The following is a 22302-nucleotide window of genomic DNA, read 5'->3' as shown; positions in this document are numbered from 1 at the left end:
TATGCAAACTGAAACTGAGTGACAGACGAAAAGTGCCTGACTGCTCGCGTTAAGACGTAACGAGTTTTGAGCGACAATTGTTATGTGTAAATGGGCCATAACTCACAATGCATTATCTAGGTCTGGCTACAATTGTGTCCACTTCTGATATGAAAGCAGGACAAGATCTGCAGGAATTTGTAGGGTGTGAATGTAAACAGCTGGGGTAGATTTATTATTAGGGCAAAAACACATCCCGATAGTGGAAACGAAACCATTGAAATGAATGGATTTGTTCTGTCCTGTTATACGGCCGTGATTATCACGGCTGCATAACAGGGCTACAAAACAACCATCTGTTTACGCCCTTACAGTATTTATTTAGGCATCTTAAAAGTAGACGAAGCAGACAGAAGAGGTGCACACTGACCAAATTTGTCCCAAGAGTGCACACTGTGTGATAGATTTGGCACATCTTGACATACATGTTAGGCACTTTCCTTTATACTACCTCTTGGTTAGCTTACTTTAGACCATTTCTTTGGTCCAAAATTGTGGCACATACAATTATTAAATCTGGCGCATTTTATATCTCCTATTAGCCATACCCCCTTTTCTAAAATACTCTGAAACTGTGTAATGAGGAACATATTGTGTCTAAAACACATAGTAAATCTGCGGCATGGCTTTACACCAAGCTTTTAGAACAGAATCCCACACATTTTGTTAGTAAATTTGCCCCAATGTTCTCATTGTCTGACAACAAATATTTAAAAATGGTGAGGAGACGAAATATAAAGTGTATTAGAAAGTTGTAGAACTTTTCATTTATACAGTGATTATTTACATAAACCTGAAAAAAACCCTTTAAGTGAAGTTTAATCGATGGTCTACATCAGGGGCGTACCTAAGGGCTCAGGGGCCCGGGTGCAAAAGTTCAGCTCGGGGCCCCCCCACCCCGGGTCTCCACCCCACACGCCCCCGTACCCATACCTAACTCGTGCTGCATACATGATCTGTCCCTTGGCGTAATCTTTCCAAACATGATGCATTTCCTGCACTACATGAAGATTTGTTTGTAGCCCCGCAGGCCACTCTCACGCACACCGTTTTTTACCGCTATTAGCACAGCGCCCCGAGCGCCGTACTAACTGCGGTACAACACTCCCATAGATTTTAATGAAGTTACTCAAATTTGTGCTCGGACACGGTGTTTCTAACACTGTGATTTTCGAGAGCTGTCTGTTCTGTTCCTGCATTTTCGTGATTTTTAACACATCTCCTCACCCATCTCAATGATGGGGTGCATTGAAGAGTGCTGTCAAACGCTGCAACCTGTGTTCAAAAGCGCTGCTCGAAATTCTGGTAAAAATGCCACGATTTTGAGCTGCATTTTCTGAACACGTGTGACAGCGGCCTTAGGGGGGGTCATGTTTTTGTTGTACTTTAGAACCACAATTAAGACACACAAAAAACCTGCATGCAGTATTTAAAGACCACGTACGGTATTAGGGTGACCGCCCACTACAGTTTTTTTTCACGGCGAAATTCGCAGCGTTTTTTTCTTTCTGCAGGGGTCTATGGGACTTGTAATGTTAAAATCACGATCGCGCAAAACCGGGATTTTGCGCGATCGCTATTTTAACATTACAAGTCCCATAGACCCCTGCAGAAAGAAAAAAACGCTGCGAATTTCGCCGTGAAGAAAAAATGTAGTGGGTAGTCACTAGAGATGAGCGAACGTGTTCGTCCAAACTTGATATCCGTGCGGATATTAGGGTGTTCGGGATGTTCGTTATTCGTAACGAACACCATGCGGTGTTCGGGTTACTTTCACTTCCTTCCCTGAGACGTTAGCGCGCTTTTCTGGCCAATTGAAAGACAGGGAAGGCATTACAACTTCCCCCTGCGTCGTTCAAGCCCTATACCACCCCCCTGCAGTGAGTGACTGGGGAGATCAGGTGTCCGCCTAATATAAAAGTCGGCCCCTCCCGCGGCTCGCCTCAGATGCCTTGTGAGTTAGATGAGGGACAGTGCTGTTTGTATCGGAGCTGCTGTAGGGAAAGAATTGGTAGTTAGTGTAGGCTTCAAGACCCCCAAAGGTCCTTATTAGGGCCACTGATAGCTGTGTGTTGGCTGCTGTTAGCAGTGGCAATTTTTTTTCTTCTCAAAATCGGCTCTGCAGAGCATTGCACCCGGCATTAGGGACAGAAGTGTTGCATAGGCAGGGAGAGTGTTAGGAGTGAGTGTAGCCTTCAAGAACCTCAACGGTCCTTTCTAGGGCCATATTTAACCGTGTGCAGTACTGTGCTGGCTGCTGTTAACTGTGCTGCATATTTTTTTTCTTCTCAAAATCGCCTCTGCAGAGCATTGCACCCTCCATTGATACTGCAGGGAAAGAATTGTGTAGGCAGGGCCACAACACAGTTATTATTCATTGAATATACGCAGTGCGGCCTTTTGCTTGTAAAACAAGTGAAAAAAATTCTATTTGACCTGCCTCTGTCCGTCCTAAGGGCTGTGGACACGTGTCGGCTGCGTGTGCAACGTTTAAAAATCAGACGCACCCAGCTACGTTTTACTGCTGGCTTCGCCATTTGCTTTCCTTAATTGGGAAAAAAAATACCTGCTCTGCCAGAGTTATAATAACTCTGCTACCCTCAAGTTCTGTGCCACATTAGCAGGGCCACAGCACAGTTATTAAACTTCTCATGTTCATTGAATATACGCAGTGCTGCCTTTTGGTGGAAAAAAACTGAAAAAAATTCTATTTGTCCTGCCTCTGTCCGTCCTAAGGGCGGTGGACACGTGTCGGCTGCGTGTGCAACGTTTAAAAATCAGACGCACCCAGCTACGTTTTACTGCTGGCTTCGCCATTTGCTTTCCTTAATTGGGAAAAAAATACCTGCTCTGCCAGAGTTATAATAACTCTGCTACCCTCACGTTCTGTGACACATTAGCAGGGCCACAGCACAGTTATTAAACTTCTCATGTTCATTGAATATACGCAGTGCTGCCTTTTGGTGGAAAAAAACTGAAAAAAAATCTATTTGTCCTGCCTCTGTCCATCCTAAGGGCTGTGTGTACGTGTCGGCTGCGTGTGCAACGTTTAAAAATCAGACGCACCCAGCTACGTTTTACTGCTGGCTTCGCCATTTGCTTTCCTTAATTGGGAAAAAAATACCAGCTCTGCCAGAGTTATAATAACTCTGCTACCCTCACGTTCTGTGACACATTAGCAGGGCCACAGCACAGTTATTAAACTTCTCATGTTCATTGAATATACGCAGTGCTGCCTTTTGGTGGAAAAAAACTGAAAAAAAATCTATTTGTCCTGCCTCTGTCCGTCCTAAGGGCTGTGTGTACGTGTCGGCTGCGTGTGCAACGTTTAAAAATCAGACGCACCCAGCTACGTTTTACTGCTGGCTTCGCCATTTGCTTTCCTTAATTGGGAAAAAAATACCAGCTCTGCCAGAGTTATAATAACTCTGCTACCCTCACGTTCTGTGACACATTAGCAGGGCCACAGCACAGTTATTAAACTTAGATTATTCATTCACTAGAGGCAGTGGGGCCTTTCGTTTTCAAAAAAGGGAAAAAATTATATTTGGCCTGCAGTCTTGCGCCAATTTATTTCCTGCCTGTGAAATCAAATCACTGGTAATACAGCATGCTGAGGGGTAGGGGTAGGCCTAGAGGACGTGGACGCGGCCGAGGACGCGGAGGGCCAAGTCAGGGTGTGGGCACAGGCCGAGCTCCTGATCCAGGTGTGTCGCAGCCGACTGCTGCACGATTAGGAGAGAGGCACGTTTCTGGCGTCCCCACATTCATCGCCCAATTAATGGGTCCACGCGGGAGACGGTTATTAGAAAATGAGCAGTGTGAGCAGGTCCTGTCCTGGATGGCAGAAAGTGCTTCGAGCAACCTATCGTCAACCCGCAGTTCTGCGCCGTCCACTGCTGCAAATCCGAATCCTCTGTCTGCTGCTTCTCCTTCCTCCCAGCCTCCTCACTCCACTACAATGACACCTGCTCAGGAGCGGGAACACTCCCAGGAACTGTTCTCGGGCCCCTGCTTAGATTGGGCAGCAGCGGTTCCTCTCCCACCAGAGGAGTTTATCGTCACTGATGCCCAACCATTCGAAAGTTCCCGGGGTCCGGGGGAAGAGGCTGGGGACTTCCGCCAACTGTCTCAACAACTTTCTGTGGGTGAGGAGGACGATGACGATCAGACACAGTTGTCTTGCAGTGAGGTAGTAGTAAGGGCAGTAAGTCCAAGGGAGCAGCGCACAGAGGAGTCGGAGGAAGAGCAGCAGGACGATGAGGTGACTGACCCCACCTAGTGTGCAACGCTTACTCAGGAGGACAGGTCTTCAGAGGGGGAGTCAAGGGCATCAGCAGGGCAGGTTGCAAGAGGCAGTGCGGTGGCCAGGGGTAGAGGCAGGGCCAGACCGAATAATCCACCAACTGTTTCCCAAAGCGCCCCCTCGCGCCATGCCACCCTGCAGAGGCCGAGGTGCTCTAAGGTCTGGCAGTTTTTCACAGAGACGCCTGACGACCGACGAACAGTGGTGTGCAACCTTTGTCGCGCAAAGCTCAGCCGGGGAGCCAACACCAACAGCCTCACCACCACCACCATGCGCAGACATATGATGGCCAAGCACCCCACAAGGTGGGACGAAGGCCGTTCAGCGCCTCCGGTTTGCACCCCTGCCTCTCCCCCTGTGCCCCAACCTGCCACTGAGATGCAACCCCCCTCTCAGGACACAGGCACTACCGCCTCATGGCCTGCACCCACACCCTCATCTCCGCTGTCCTCGGCCCCATCCAGCAGTGTAGTTCAGCGCACCGTCCAGCCGTCGCTTGCGCAACTGTTGGAGCGCAAGCGCAAGTACGCCGCCACGCACCCGCACGCTCAAACGTTAACCGTCCGCATAGCAAAATTCATCAGCCTTGAGATGCTGCCGTATAGGGTTGTGGAAACGGAGTCCTTCAAAAGTATCATGGAGGCGGCGGCCCCGCGCTACTCAGTTCCCAGTCGCCACTACTTTTCCCGATGTGCCATCCCAGTCCTGCACGACCACGTCTCCCGCAACATTGTACGCGCCCTCACCAACACGGTTACTGCCACGGTCCACTTAACAACGGACACGTGAACAAGCACAGGCGGGCAGGGCCACTACATCTCCCTGACGGCACATTGGGTGAATTTAGTGGAGGCTGGGACAGAGTCAGAGCCTGGGACCGCTCACGTCCTACCCACCCCCAGAATTGCGGGCCCCAGCTTGGTGGTGGTATCTGCGGAGGTGTATGCTTCCTCCACTAAAGCACCCTCCTCCTCCTCCTCCTCCTCTGTCTCGCAATCAAGATGTGTTAGCAGCAGCATGTCGCCAGCAGTCGGTGTCGCGCGGTGTGGCAGCACAGCGGTGGGCAAGCGCCAGCAGGCCGTGCTGAAACTACTCAGCTTAGGCGATAAGAGGCACACGGCCCACGAACTGCTGCAGGGTCTGACACAGCAGACCGACCGCTGGCTTGCGCCGCTGAGCCTCCAACCGGGCATGGTCGTGTGTGACAACGGCCGTAACCTGGTGGCGGCTCTGCAGCTCGGCAGCCTCACGCACGTGCCATGCCTGGCCCACGTCTTTAATTTGGTGGTTCAGCGCTTTCTGAAAAGCTACCCACGCTTGTCAGACCTGCTCGTAAAGGCGCACCGGCTCTGCGCACATTTCCGCAAGTCCCACACGGACGCTGCCACCCTGCGCACCCTGCAACATCACTTTAAGCTGCCAGTGCACCGACTGCTGTGCGACATGCCCACACGGTGGAACTCTACGCTCCACATGTTGGCCAGGCTCTATGAACAGCGTAGAGCTATAGTCGAATACCAACTCCAACATGGGCGGCGCAGTGGGAGTCAGCCTCCTCAATTCCTTTCAGAAGAGTGGGCCTGGTTGGCAGACATCTGCCATGTCCTTGGTAATTTTGAGGAGTCTACCCAGGTGGTGAGCGGCGATGCTACAATCATTAGCGTCACCATTCCTCTGCTATGCATCTTGAGAAATTCCCTGCAAACCATAAAGGCAGCTGCTTTGCGCTCGGAAACGGGGGCGGTGGAAGACAGTATGCCGCTGGATAGTCAGGGCACCCTCCTGTCTATTTCTCAGCGCGTACAGGAGGAGGAGGAGGAGCATGAGGAGGATGAGGAGGAGGGGGAAGAGACAGCTTGGCCCGCTGCTGACGGTACACCGGCTGATTGCCTGTCATCCTTTCAGCGTGTATGGCCTGAGGAGGAGGAGGAGGAGGATCCTGGCAGTGATCTTCCTAGTGAAGACAGCCATGTGTTGCGTACAGGTACCCTGGCACACATGGCTGACTTCATGTTAGGATGCCTTTCTCGTGACCCTCGCGTTGCACGCATTCTGGCCACGACGGATTACTGGGTGTACACACTGCTCGACCCACACTATAAGGAGAACCTGCCCACTCTCATTTCTGAAGAGGAAAGGGGTTCGAGAGTGTTGCTATACCACAGGACCCTTGCGGACAAGCTGATGGTAAAATTCCCAGCCGACAGCGCTAGTGGCAGAAGGCGCAGTACCGAGGGCAAGGTAGCAGGGGAGGTGCGGAGATCGAGCAGCATGTACATCCCAGGCAGTGCAACAGTCTTTAAGGGCCTGGCCAGCTTTATGGCTCCCCACCAAGACTGTGTCACCGCTCCCCAGTCAAGGCTGAGTCGGCGGGAGCACTGTAAAAGGATGGTGAGGGAGTACGTAGCCGATCGCACGACCATCCTCGGTGACGCCTCTGCCCCCTACAACTACTGGGTGTCGAAGCTGGACAAGTGGCCTGAACTAGCGCTGTATGCCCTGGAGGTGCTTGCTTGTCCTGCGGCTAGCATCTTGTCGGAGAGGGTGTTTAGTGCGGCTGGGGGAATCATCACAGATAAGCGTAGCCGCTTGTCAACCGACAGTGCCGACAGGCTAACACTCATCAAGATGAACAAAGGCTGGATTTCCCCAGACTTCTGTTCTCCACCAGCAGACAGCAGCGATACGTAAGCAATACGTAGGCTGCACCCGCGGATGGAAGCTACGTTCTCTCTCACCATCCAAAACGGGGACATTTCTGCTTCATCAATCTGTGTCTAATATTCCTCCTCCTCCTCCTCCTCCTGCTCCTCCTCCTGAAACCTCACGTAATCACGCTGAACGGGCAATTTTTCTTAGGGCCACAAGGCTCACTCAAATAATTTTTCTGAACAATTTTTATAAGTTTCAATGCGCTTAAAAGCGTTGGAACTTTAACTTGAACCAATTTTTCGTTACACTGGGCTGCCTCCAGGCCTAGTTACCACTTAAGCCACATTAACCAAAGCGATTCACCTGCCATCTTGGTTGGGCATGGCCAATTTTTACTGAGGTACATTAGTACTGTTGGTACACCAATTTTTTGGGGCCCTCTCCTACAGTGTAATCATAGCAATTTGTATGTTCTTCGCCTGCACTCATGGTACACAGGGGTGTGTGGGGTTGGCCTACACTTTAGCTACATAAATGTAACTTGGGCCTTGGCTATACTAAGGCTACTGAAATGGAACTAAGACTGCGCTCCCACTATACTGCTGCTTCAGAATTGTTACTGGGGCCTGTCTTGAGTGCTACTATTGCTGACATGGAACGAAGACTGTGCTCCCGCTATACTGCTGCTTCGGAATTGTTACTGGGGCCTGTCTTGAGTGCTACTATTGCTGACATGGAACGAAGACTGCGCTCCCGCTATACTGCTGCCTCGGAATTGTTACTGGGGCCTGTCTTGAGTGCTACTATTGCTGACATGGAACGAAGACTGCGCTCCTCCTATAATGCTGCTACTGATATGTTAGTGGGGCCTGTCCTAATGCTACGGCTGAAATGTTACGAATTCTGGGCTCTGCCTATACCGCTGCTAATGGTATGTCTCTGGGGTGTGGAAACAGAGGCTTCCCAAAGACATGATGGCGGCGAGGCCATTTCCCACCAACGCGGTTACTGTTAAGGTGCATATAACCATGGACACGTGGAGAGGACACGTAGTGCCTCAAAAACATCCCCCTCCTCCTCCAACAGGGAAAACATTCTTGGCAAATGCCTTTGCATTGGTTCGTCTGGTGGCAGTCCAAGAATTTCACCTTTACCGACACAACAAGAGAGCCCCCACACCATCCCCCCACCACGGCCCACTTAATCCTGGCCGCATTCCGAAAACCAACAAAATACAACCGTGCTACTAGGTCCGCAGTCACCACCACATTACCACCAACGCGGTTACTGTTAAGGTGCATATAACCACGGACACGTGGAGAGGACACGTAGTGCCTCAAAAACATCCCCCTCCTCCTCCAACAGGGAAAACATTCTTGGCAAATGCCTTTGCATTGGTTTGTCTGGTGGCAGTCCAAGAATTTCACCTTTACCGACACAACAAGAGAGCCCCCACACCATCCCCCCGCCACGGCCCACTTAATCCTGGCCGCATTCCGAAAACCAACAAAATACAACCGTGCTACTAGGTCCGCAGTCACCACCACATTACCACCAACGCGGTTACTGTTAAGGTGCATATAACCACGGACACGTGGAGAGGACACGTAGTGCCTCAAAAACATCCCCCTCCTCCTCCAACAGGGAAAACATTCTTGGCAAATGCCTTTGCATTGGTTCGTCTGGTGGCAGTCCAAGAATTTCACCTTTACCGACACAACAAGAGAGCCCCCACACCATCCCCCCGCCACGGCCCACTTAATCCTGGCCGCATTCCGAAAACCAACAAAATACAACCGTGCTACTAGGTCCGCAGTCACCACCACATTACCACCAAAGCGGTTACTGTTAAGGTACATATTACCAGTCTGACTGGGGCATGCAGACACCTTGACAGAATGAATAGTGTGTGGCACATAGGTTCCCCATTGCTATGCCCACGTGTGCAGCTCCTGATGGCGGTGGCACAGGATTATATTTCTCATTGCTTCTGTACAGCATTGTGGGCTATCGCCCCGCCCCTTTTAAAGAGGGTCGCTGCCTAGCCGTGCCAACCCTCTGCAGTGTGTGCCTGCGGTTCCTCCTCATGGCAGACGCACTTCTAAATAGACATGAGGGTGGTGTGGCATGAGGGCAGCTGAAGGCTGCGCAGGGACACTTTGGTGTGCGCTGTGGGGGGAGGGGGGGCGGTTGGTCAGCATGTAACCCAGGAGAAGTGGCAGCGGAGTGTCATCCAGGCAGTGATTGTGCTTTGTTGTAGCTAGTGTGGTGCTTAGCAAAGGTATGCCATGCTAATGAGGGCTTTTCAGAAGTAAAAGTTGTTGGGAGGGGGGGGGGGGGGGCACTCTTGCCGGTATTGTGGCTTAATAGTGGGACCTGTGAACTTGAGATGCAGCCCAACATGTAGCCCCTCGCCTGCCCTATCCGTTTCTGTGTCATTCCCATCACTTTCTTGAATTGCCCAGATTTTCACACATGAAAACCTTAGCGAGCATCGGCGAAATACAAAAATGCTCGAGTCGCCCATTGACTTCAATGGGGTTCATTATTCGAAACGAACCCTCGAACATCGCGGGAAGTTCGTTTCGAATAACGAACACCCGAACATTTTGGTGTTCGCTCATCTCTAGTAGTCACCCTTAAGGAGCTGCAGACACTATTAATAACTGCATGCAGTTTTGATGCGTTTTTTAATTGTGTGTAAAGGGTGCAAATAAATACAGTAAATCCAGGGAGGTGTGTAACTTATACCAGAGAGAGAGAGAAAGAGAGAGAGAGAGAGAGAGAGATAGATAGATAGATAGATAGATAGATAGATAGATAGATAGATAGATAGATATGAGAGAGATACATAGATAGATATGAGATAGATAGATAGATAGCTATGAGATAGATAGATAGATAGATAGATATGAGATAGATAGATAGATAGATAGCTATGAAATAGATAGATATGAGATAGATAGATAGATGATAGATAGATAGATATGAGATAAATAGATAGATAGATAGATAGATATTAGATAGATAGATAGATATGAGATAGATAGATATGCGATAGATAGATAGATATTAGATAGATAGGAGATAGATAGATAGATATAAGATAGATAGATAGATAGATAGATATGAGATAGATAGATAGATAGATATGAGATAGATAGATATGAGATAGATAGATAGGAGATAGATAGGAGATAGATAGATGATAGATAGATAGATATGAGATAGATAGAGGAGGGAGACAGACAGATACACACACATATATACACTTACCTCAGGGCTCGGTCCACTTCTCCTCCATGTGACAGCAGCAGCAGGGGAGGTAAACTCAGAAGCTTCCCCGTTCAGCAGGAAGCAGGGGGGGGGCAGCACATGATCACTGTGCCCTGCCGTCCCATGTGACCTCCTCCCCTGCCGTCCCATGTGACCTCCTCCCTCCTCCCCTGCCGGCCCATGTGAGTACCTCCCTGCTTTTCCTCTCAGGCTGGCTGTTCTGACTGCCGCATCATGCTGGGGAAAGAACGGTCAGCCATTAATGCACTGAATGTGCATGGGGGTATGGGGAGGGCAGCCCCGGGGCCCCCTGAGCTCACGGGCCGGGTCGCCATGGCGACCCCAGCACCCCCTGACGCTACGCCTATGAGTCTACATCAATTTTGCTGACTTCAGGATAACGTGATCTTTATGTATTTTGGTGTGCTGTATCCAATAATCACATCCATTTCCTCCAGTCACATCTGGTTTTTCCACAAAACGCTGTTTACTAATAAACTGTTACAGTAAAAACGTAATGTGAGTGAAATTATAATTTATTGTTGTATTGGTATGTATGCGGTCTCTGGGATGTCCTTCAAGAGCACATGTTACACAGTGACTAAAATGTGTTAGCTAGAAAGAGTTTCCTGCCCACAAAAGTTCAGTAACCAATGACATTATGCCATGTAAGATGTTCCAACCAGTTTTGTTCAACATACTATAAAACTGGCTGAATTGACATAAACGTTCTTTCTGGAACTACACATACTATTGTGTGTTTCATAAACTGAACCGGTTCATTCATTATTCAAATAATCTGATCAACAGAATATATGCTGTAAAAGGCTAGCTTTAGCACTATCATATATATATATATCTCATTATATATGTATGTTTTTGTTGAATATGTCATCCAACACTCAAACAGTTCTTGGACGTTGCAGGAATGATCCTGATATATTCTGTTACATCTGTGGTTGCTTTACAACACCAAAACAAAGGACAAATATATCTGACTTTGTGCGTAAAGCTTAGAAAAAAGCTCAAAAAGCGTCGTCTCTTGTCCCCCCACCCCTTTTTCCTCCCTCTTCCCTTATTTTTTCTCTTCCTTTCTCTGTCTTTGTTCCCCTCTTAGAGGGACTGAGAGCCCTCACCTTATTCACTGGTTGTTGTTTTTTTTGTTATTTCTGCTGTTTTACTTAAAATTCTTGTTTGGTTAGTTAATAGAGATGAGCAAACGTACTCGTTAAGGGCGATTTCGCAAACGAGCACCGCTATTTTCGAGTACCTGACTACTCGGGTGAAAAGATTCGGGGGGCGCCAGGGGTGAGTGGGGGGTTGCAGAGGGGAGTGGGGGGGGCAGAGAGAGAGAGCTCCCCCCTGTTCCCCACTGCTACCCCCTGCTCCACCACGCCACCCCCTGGCACCCCCCGAATCTTTTCACTCGAGTAGCCAGGTACTCGAAAATAGCGATGCTCGATTGCGAAATCGCCCTTAACGAGTACGTTCGCTCATCTCTATTAGTTAAGTATCCACAAACACAAAACCTAGGACAGTGTGACTTATGCCGCCATTTGGGTGAGGGTGTGGCAGGGGGGGTACATGCCTAAGCCCCAATGTGGATCTGAGTACATGTGAAGCCCTCTGAGGCGCACTGCTATAATGTCATTACATTGAATGTCCTAATAAAATCTTTTTGAACAAAAGCTTAAAAAGTGTGCAGGACATGCGTTGAAAATCTGAGACAGTGGACTAAGGCCGCCTGCAGATGGCCAGGCCCTGCACAGAATTAGAACATGCTGCGGTTTGTTTGCCGCACGAGAATTCGCGCGGACAAACGGCGGCCGTCTGCCTAGGATTGCGTTTGCTAACGCAATCCTATGGCAGCTTCCAAGGGCGGAAATTCCGTGGGAAATCCCGCTGTGGAATTTCCGCCCGCTTGCAGGTGGCCTAAAGGTCAAAGAAAAAGTCCAAGCTTTGGAGTTTCAGTGGTGTGGCGAGAACCTCAAAACCATGTTGATCTCTGCTACTTCTGCATGATTAATATTACAGGCATGAATGCAAGGACTAAATCTTCCATCCAGTACCCAAATCTCTCCTCAGCTCTAAGACCGATTGCTTGCTGCAACAAAGTTCCAGTTCCTATTTATACTAGTTTGGAAATTTCCGACGACAATGAACTTTGTCATTCCGATTTTTCTAAAGTCATTGATGACGAAGATTTTGTGGCCTCAGAAGTTGATGGCAGAATGTGCCAGCCATTCACTCTAGCTGAGCTGAATGACCTGGTAAGAGATCTTAATCAGCCAAAGTCATCAGCAGAGTTACTTGGTTCGAGGCAAAAGGAGAAGAACCTGTTGGTGCCGGGTACCACATTTAAGTGTCATAACGGAATAAAGATCTTCTGAAATATTTCCATATGGACAAGGACTTATTGAGTCAATGGGATGTGATAGTTATCTACCTGCAGAATGGAGGCTTTTTATTGACAGTTCACAGATAAGTCTAAAGTGTGTGTTGCTTCACAATGGCAATATATTAGCTTCTATTCCTATTGCTCACTCGGTAAATATGAGAGAAACTTATGAATCCATGAGAATCATTCTCCAAAAAATCTAATATAATGATCATTGCTGGATATTATGTTGCGACATGAAAGTTATATCGTTTCTTCTAGGACAGCAAAGTGGATACACAAACTTTCTTTGCTTCTTGTACCTTTGGGATAGCTGAGCAAAGACAGAACATTACACAAGGACAGAATGGCCAGCCAGAGAGAATTTTACGATTGGTAAAAAGAATACTAAGAATGAACCAGTTGTTAATCCTCAGAAAGTGTTGCTCGCCCTTCTGCATATAAAATTGGGAGTTATGAAACAGTTCGTTAGTGCTTGGATCAAGTACATCTGTACTAAATTTCCTCTTCTTACACATGAGAAGTTAAAAGCTGGCACATTTGATGTCTTCTAATCAAAGACGGAGAATTCCTTAATACCATGAAAACAATAGAAAAGGATGCTTGCTCTGCTTTTTCTGACGTGGTTACAGATTTCCTTGGCAACTTTAGGAACGAAAATTAAACCATATAGTTCAACATTTGTAGATTGCTTTTCAAAGACTGGGAGCAAACATGAGTGTCAAATTGCATTTTCTTCATAGCTACCTGAACTACTTCCCCTCAAATCTTGGATCTATGAGTGAGGAACAGGGAGAATGCTTTCACCAAAACATCAAAACCATGGAACATATGTGAGGGTATATATATATATATTGCCATATGTTTTTTATGCTTTATACCTATATGCAAGTTCTATTCAATTCCAAATGAGAAAAAACTTAATCTGTCGCCTTACATCAGATATGCCAAGAGGCCTTGCCAGGCGAAGACAAAATGTATCTTGAACAAAATGTATCATTAAACACAGCAAAGGAAGAACCAGACACAAGGACGCGTACTTGGCTGTTTTTCCAGAGGCGCCGTAGCAAGATATCAAGATGTTCAACTATGTACATAATTTTCACTGTCTCAGGCCGGAAATCCGGACTTCCCATATATGGTTATGAGCCCATCACCCCTTGCTGGTGATGAGACAAAGGGTATAAGATCTCATGTAATCTGTAATAAAGCGCGAAGCGCAGCCATGTCCCATGTGAGAAACGATACCAGACCTCCGTGTGGTGTTTTCTTCTCTCCGCCGGCAGCGGGGCAAGTGGGGTGGGCCTGATTGGTGCTGTACTGAGAATTACCCTGACACATAGATATCAAGGCAAATAGAAAAAAACACAAACATGATGGCCGACTACTTCTGGTGTTTACAGCCTGACAATCCTGTACATAGCTATTCTAGTGCATCCAAAAAGAGACAACTTCTCCTAACAATTAAAATTTACATAACTATTGCTCTCTTGGTTAGATGATAGACTCTTTTTTTGCTTGAAACAAATATATTATGTGCTATTGCTTCTGCAGAATTTCCTATCCCTGACATTTGACTTTATAACCTCTAATTGTTGTTACATATGAAAAAAATGACGTATTGCATATTTTTGGACTTCATATGTGGAATCAGCACCTTTCATTTCGGTAAAATCAGCAGAATTTTTATTTTCAAATGTGGACCAGTTAATTATGAAATGCAATTATGTATTTATCTTGAATTTATAAAGGATTATTATAAAAGACAAATACACTTTCAACACTATATAGAATCCAAACTGTTGCACAGGTAGACACACAATATGTGTACTAGTATAGATTTGGGATAAAAGTTTTTATGGCTGCAAAGTTTTGCACCACAGCATTATGTCAGCATCTGTGGTTGTCTATGCAAAGGAGACGTTCTGGGAGACTTCTGTAGCAGAGGAACAAATGGATCGTGTTCATGACAAGGTTCACACATAGAATTTTTTTTAGTTTAGTTATGTAAACTTAAAAAAAAATCAATATTTATCTATTCCTCCCACATCAGTCTTCTTACTGCATCTTCTCCTCACCAATCTTCTCCTGGCTTCTTCAGTCCCCCGGGTCACCTCACCGCAAGCCGGCCAGATCCGCTTCTTCCTGTGTTACGTACATTCTCTGCTGTATACAGTGATGTAACATGCACTGACCTACAGGAAGCAGAGTGCCAGGAATGGGCAGCTGGGCGGCTGGGGGGAACTGAAGAAGCCAGGAGAAGATCACTGAGGAGAAGATGCAGTAAAAAGACTGCCTGGGGAGGAGTAGGTAAGTATTGATTTTTTTTTCTAATGACAGAACCCCTTTAACCCATTCCCGCTGCAGGGCGTAAGTTTACGTCCTGGGAGCGGGGTACTTCCCGCAACAGGGCGTAAACTTACGTCCTGGAGATAGCGCGGGATCACATATGATCCAGCGCTATCCCGCAGCGGGAGCCGGCTGTCAGTCACAGCCGGCGTCTCGCTGCAGCAGCGGGGGGACATCGGAGATGCGCCCGCCACTTTTAACCCCTTCCCTGACGCGATCTAAGTAGATCGCGGCAGGGAAAGAGTTCACAGCGGGAGCGCGGCTCCCTCTGTGTCTCCGGCCGGAACTCGCGATGTCATCGCGAGAGCCCGGCCTGTCACCATGGCAACAGGACGCCAGACACTGGCGTCCTGTATTGCCTATGCCTGAGATCGCTGTATGAGCGATAAGGCATGGGAGAGCAGTAGCTCTGCCATGCCTTATACCAGCGATCATCAGGGCAGTGATTAAAGTCCCTCAGAGGGACACAAACAGTGTGAAAAAAAGAAAGATTTAAAAAATGAATTAAAAAAAATGTAAAAAAAAAGAGTAAAAAAACCATTTTTTATGCTTTTTCTCAGATTAGCATAAAAAAAGATAACAAAAAAAATAAAACCCCACATATTTGGTATTGTCACGTCCGTAACGATGCGTACAATAAGTTGCACATGCTTTTGATTGTGCACCGAAAAAAACGCTAAAAAAAAAGCTAAAAAACTGAGGCAAAATGCTCATTTTTAGCATTTTGCCTCACTAAAAACGCAATAAAAGTGATCAAAAAAGTCGTATGTACGCTAAAATGGTACCAATAAAATCTACAGCTCGTCTCGCAAAAAATAAGCCCTCATAGAGCTCTGTACATCAAAAAATAAAAAAGTTACATGACTTTGAATGCAGCAATTTAGAATAGAAAAAAGATTTAAAAAAAAAAAGGGTTTTTATTGCAGAAAAGTGGGAAAACCTAAAAAAAATGTTAGAATTTTGGTATCGTTGTAACCGTACCGGTCTGCAGAAAAAATGGAAAGTCTCATTTATGCTGCATGATTAACGGTGTAAAAAAAAAAAAAAAAAAATCTATGGCAGAATTGATGCGTTTTCTCTCTCTGCTATCATTAAAAAAAAAAAAAAAATTTACAATATAGTCTATGTACCCAAAATTGGCATCGATAAAAACTACAGTTCGCCACGCAAAAAACAAGCCCTCATACGGCCGCGTCCACGGAAAAATAAAAAAGTTATGGCTTTTGAAAAATGGAGATGGAAAAATACCAAAAAATCGCTTGGCCTTAACGTCAAAATAGGCCATGTCATGAAGGGGTTAAAGGCATTTACTAAAAAAACCATGTATTTTGGCTTTATCAATATAATTCATCAATGTCTATAAAACTTCTGGCTTCAATGTCCATAAAACATCGAACATTCTATATCTTTTATTATAACCTCTATATCTAAATTGTGCTTCCATTTTCATTTCAATAGGAAAAAAAAAACATTTGTATTTTATGTATTTTCATAGTTTTACATTGATGATAGAATTTATATATACACCACAGCTCATTAATTTCAATACACCACAAATAAGGCTAATAAATGATACTTTATACTCATGCACATTGTTTTCAAATGAATCAAGCCTTGATTACCTTAAGTTTTTCTCTCAGCAAAGTGTCCACCTTCAGGCCTATGTCACACAGGCGTATTTTTGCACACAAATATTTTATAAATGCAATATGCAGAAGATAGAACTCGTACACAAGCGTGTATTTCGCGTGCACAATTGCAAAATTTGCCCAGGAAAAGAACACATCTTGAACTCTTTACACTAATCGACCACTTCAATGACTGGGAGCATTGTTGCATGTTTTGTGTGTGTGCACGATTTGCATGTGCAGGAAGTACAGTAAAAAAATGCAGTTGCGCATACAACTCCCATTCTGTTACGCAACTCCCATTCTGCAAAAATGTAGCGCAAATACACGTATGCTCATATGACACGAACCTCAACAGTGATCACAGTGTTTGCCTAAAGAAATCCATATTTTTCAACAAACTACCTTCATTTGTTCATTTTACGGAAACTCTATGAGTTGGGTAGTGTACTGAAAAGACTGAGCTATATTGTGCATATATATATTGTTGTAAAAGCCTACCTTTATTTGTCCTTTTGAGCAAGGATCACTGCATACAGACCGGACCATACCACTTTTATTCATTTGTATCCTATCGTCATCAATATTTAAATTTCCTTCATGCCAAGTTCCTATAAGAACATAATCGTAGCTGTTTGGCTCAGTGAATTGAAGATTCATGATATCATATCTAAAGTTGGAAAGAAATTATTTTTTTATTTAAAATTCTTCTTGACTCGTCTTCTCAAGTTGCCTTTCATCAATTTACTATGTACCATCTGTTTAAAAATCAATGCACAGATGAAAAAGCTCTCATGGTTAATACAACTGGACAGGCAGATCATAGAGAACATAAAAATGTATTCCATCCTCAACAGAATGTTGTATTTATTTGTCTTCATTTATTTGCTATACTAAACATTTGTCCTCACCTAGTAAAATAATTGGAGTCATTACATGAATTATCAATAATATTACTGACCAAAAATTTACAGCTTCAAGAATACAAAGAGGTTACTTAGGTTTTTAGCAAGAAGTTGAACTTGGAAAGCATGGAATGTGTGTAACTCAATCCATATCCACAGACTGAGGCCTTAGTCACACGGGCGTATTTTCGCGTGATTTGCGGATCGCATGACGGATGCGCATCCGCAAATCGCGTGACCGGGGCCAAAAAAATCGCCCGAAAAATCTGCTCCTAGCCGCGTTTCATTAGAAACGGGCTGGAGCTGTCCAGCGCATTGAATTCAATGGAGCCGGCAATACATCCTGCGCTCGCCGGCAGCCCATTGCTTTCAATGGAGCTGGCTGTATTGCCGGCTCCATTGAATTCAATGGGCAAACATCGTTCTTCTCTGCCACAGCTGTTACAGCTGTGGCAGAGAAGAATGATTTGTCTTCTATATGTTCTCAATGGGGTCGGCGCTGCTGCCACCGGCCCCATTGAGCGCATATAGAGAAGAGAACAGGAATCGCAGATCGCAGATAGGTGAGATCTGCGATTTCTGTTCTCTAATTTATCGGACGAGCGCATAAAAAGCGCTCATGTGTCCGATACCATTGCAAAGCAATGGTTTTAAAAAATCGCCGGACGCATGCACAAATCGCGCGAAAAAACGCCCGTCTGACTAAGGCCTGAGGGCGAAGACACAAGGCTGTAGGTGCAACTACTATTCCGACTGCCAGATTGAAGTTAGGAAGGAATATTTTCCCCTAAATGGGAAAAACTGGCTTCTGCCTCATTGGGGTTTCTTGTGCCTTCCTCTGGATCAACATTGGGGGGTGATAGGCTAAACTGTATAGACATATTACTTCTTTCAGCCTAACCTACTATGTTACTAATATGTCTATTAGGAATTGGAGCTAAATCTTTCTGATTTAGAGCTTCAAATACCCTGCTGTTCTTTACATTATATTGGGTTGAAGAGACAACGTCTTTCACAAGGTGGCCCTTGGGATAACCAGCTGATTGTTCTGGTTTACACTCCCAGCACCCCGGGAAACAGGTGACCTTAGTTTGGGGAAGCTGTGGCCAGTTAGGCATTTTCTCTGCAAAGGCCCTTTGCAGGGGGAATGTAGTATTACATCGTGGACATTCAGATGAATGCCCATCCTTGTAGTACAAGGATGTCTCTGCCAGAACGAGCATCACTTTACAGAGTGGCTTTCTGTTTTCACTCAGAGAGGACCTTAGTCGGAGATCCCTCTTTATGATGTCCATTTGCCCTAATATGGCATATGGACAGGAGTTGTCTTCATGAGCCTTCAATGATAAAATCCTACAAACAACACGAGTTTTATCAATTAAAGTGACCCTCCAGTTTTGAGAAAAAATTGCATCCCAGAACTGGAAAAGGAGAGGTTATGTTACCTGTAGTTCGTTTCTTTTTTCCCTCCCAATCCACTGGTACCGGGTTCTATTTTCCGCTGTCCAAGGTATCTGATATAATCTTCAGACTACCTAATCCTCACAGTGTATTGGTAGTGTTAGACTATTAATGCACTATACTGGCTCTCTGATTGACCAGAGTAGTTCACAGTGACTAGTGCACAGTGTGCATTAGCTAGATAGAAAACTGTGGCAGAAAGCAGGGCCCAAAAGATACGGATCAGGAGAATAGCAGAGAAGAACAGCTGCAGGTAATATACTCCCCTGCCCCCTCCAGTCCCAGGACAGAATTTTATCTTAAAACTGGATGCTCATTCTAAATATAGTTCAGTTTGGAGTTCTGTATCAGAAAACTGGATCTCCATCTACAAACTGTGCTATATACAATATTAGCCTTGATATTCTCTGAGGATATCAGGGAACTAGCGAAACATGTTGTAAGGCTAACAGCACTGCTTTTGGCCCAGATTGTTTGGCCCTCTGCCATTGAGTGCTTGTTTAATGATTCCTCTTGATACTGAAGAGGGAGTTTGAATCTTCCACTTAGTTCATGGGGAGTTTAAGGCAGATTTTCACCTGCATTTGGGTGTATCACCTGATGATTTTTCCCCTTTTTCTTATATATGACCCTTTGCCCTTCATTGTTATCATACATTTCAGGACAAGTCTGTAGTCTCATACAGGTGATTTACCTAATGAGTGTTCATTTGTTTCAGGCAGCCTGTAATCTGGATTGTTAATTTTTAGCAAGTGAATTTAAATTTATATCTAATAAAAGTTATATTTTAGGGATCTTTATATAGGAGTTACTGCCTTTGGCATAAGCTAACAATGTAAGCCGAGGTATACATAAATTCTACCACTTATAATGCAAGGTTGTATCACTCACTCTCTTCAGATATATCAAACACATTGAAAAATTCTATAACTTTTCCCTATACTGTACAAAGAATAACTGTTGTTTGCTGAAACTGGAGAACCCATTTAACTTTATTCTCATTTGAGCATAATTAGCATATTTTTAATAATCCATGGGCAATATGTACTCTCTACCAATTTATGAATTATTTCATTCACTGCAATGTATTATGCAGTATGTTACTTAATAGATAAGATTTTCAAAGGAAACATGTTGTGGCATACACTGATTCTGATACAGCTATCACTTATATGTCCTCATGCTATGCTAATGTAACTCAAACTCTTACCTCCCGGGGGCATCTCCTTTTTCATCAAACCAAACATCTTCCCCAGAAACACCAGCAAATGCACTTTTTATTAGGAATTCAAGCAGTTTGCTGCCATCGATAGGCCTCATTGCATCACACAGACCAACATGCCCTGGGCACAAGACAGCATGCATGTCATGGAGGCCATGAGCCATTGCATAAATTGCATTAATGACAAATCCCATTTTGCTATCCTGTACATAGTTTTCTTCTAAGCTTTCGTTGCCTGAAAGATAAGAAAGTCAAAAATACATTTTACATACTATATGCCTTTCAAATGCACAGAAATAATGCATTTAATACAGGACTAAGAGTCAATATGTGCTCTACACATCCTTTTCCACTTACTTTCTCATTCAAGTAACCTTCAACAGAAAAGAAGGGTCAATTTACAGGTAAAGGTGCAAAAGATGATTAAATTGTATTTGTTACTAAGAGCTTTTGATGATTCCAATGATCAACCAAAAAAACAATATAGATGACTATAGTAAAATTAATCATCAGTATACTTTTTTTGCAGTTGTATCTCATTTAAGAGTATATTGGAACATTAATATATCATTAAATTTGACATTCTCTCAACATCTTGCCTCAGCAAATTTTCTTTTATTTTGCAGATCTCACAGATCTATACTTAGTTGGAAGCGCCTACAAGGAATTGAAGCTGCAAAGTAAGATTTCTGTGCTAAATACAGGAGCCTAAGAGACCTATTAAACAGCCTGTCTTCTTATAAAGACCATGCATTACAGTTTACACGAAGTCTACTCTAGAAAATTTGCAGAAGGAAAAAAGCTCTGATAAACAAAAGTATAGCTTGAAAATGTTACACTAATGTATTCTACTAATTTCATATGTAATTGGTAGATTTGTTTCTATTTGAAGACTCAATGTAAGCATGAGTCTTCATTATTATTAAAAAATGCCTATAGAGATGCTTTGCTAAATCTCTATCATAAATGCCTTATTTGGAAAGAGATAGTGATTCTTGATGGAGAGGTAATGTAGGGCATAATAATCCATGCAATGCAAGCCTATAGTACTGAAAAGACAGACTACAGAAGTACCATAATAACTCAGTGTATGGCCGCCTGCAGATGGGCGGGTCGGATCTGGCTGCGAGGATTCTCGCTGCGGGACCCGACCCGAGCGCCTGCAGAGAGCGGCGCGTACTCACCCGCGGCTCCGGCGGTTTGATGTGCCGGCTTGCCGGTGGCCGGGAAGTAATGTTTCTGTGCGGGGCTCTGCGAGCCCCGCACAGAAATAGAGCATGCCACGGTTTGTTTGCCGCGCAAGATTTTGCGCAGCCAAACCGCAGCCATCTGCATAGGATTGCATTTGTTAACACAATCCTATGCAGGCTTCCAGCGGCAGAAATCCCGCCGCGGAATTTCCGCCTGTCTGCAGGCGGCCTAACAGTATAATTTGCATGCTGATGTGAGCTGTTTGTTACTATACCAAACTGACTGAAACAGGGGTGCTGTTCACAGAAGTAACTAATTTTTCAAGTAATTAAAAAAGATCTAAACAAGCTTGAACAGTGGGCCGCGACTAACGGAATGGTATTTAACTAGGAGAAATGCAAAGTCCTACATCTAGGCTAGAAAAATGATAAAAGCACATACAGAATGGGAGGAACTGAGCTAAGCAGCAGCACATGTAAAAAAGACTGAACATGAGTCAACAGTCCGCTGCAGAAGCAAAAAGGCAAATACAATTCTGGGATGTACTAAGTGAAGCATTGAGTCTAGATCACATGAGCTAAATATCCCCCTCTAGTCTTCCTCATCTGGAATACTGTGTCCAGTTTTGGGCACCCGAATTAAAAAAAAACATTGACAAATTATAGCAAGTTCAGAGAGAAGATACCAGAATGGTGAGTGGTCTGCAAACCATGTCCTATGAGGAATGGTAAACGATCTGGGAACTAGCTTGCAAAAAAGTAGGCTGAGAGGAGCCTTAAAGAGCTGTCTACAAATATCTGAAGGGCTGCCACAGTGCAGAGGCATCAACCCTATTCTAGAAGCAATGGGATGAAACTGAAAGGGAGGAGACACAG

The 22302-nt window shown here is 45.0% G+C and overlaps 1 protein-coding gene across 1 annotated transcript in view; it reads right to left on the bottom strand.

The window, feature by feature from the left end:
- Positions 1-22302, bottom strand: part of GRM1 (glutamate metabotropic receptor 1) — a 340411-nt gene that overhangs the window by 32136 nt on the left and 285973 nt on the right. The window contains exons 9-10 of the mRNA XM_066594870.1: positions 20225-20471; positions 17150-17318 (exon numbers count right to left, since the gene is read on the bottom strand). Of these exons, the coding sequence (XP_066450967.1) occupies positions 17150-17318; positions 20225-20471 (416 nt within the window). The remainder of the gene's footprint in view (positions 1-17149; positions 17319-20224; positions 20472-22302) is intronic.

This window comes from Eleutherodactylus coqui, chromosome 3 (genome assembly GCF_035609145.1).
Source record: "Eleutherodactylus coqui strain aEleCoq1 chromosome 3, aEleCoq1.hap1, whole genome shotgun sequence".
NCBI lineage: Eukaryota > Metazoa > Chordata > Amphibia > Anura > Eleutherodactylidae > Eleutherodactylus > Eleutherodactylus coqui.
The sequence above is the reverse complement of the archived record's forward strand: the minus strand, read 5'-3'. Positions and strand labels throughout refer to the sequence as shown.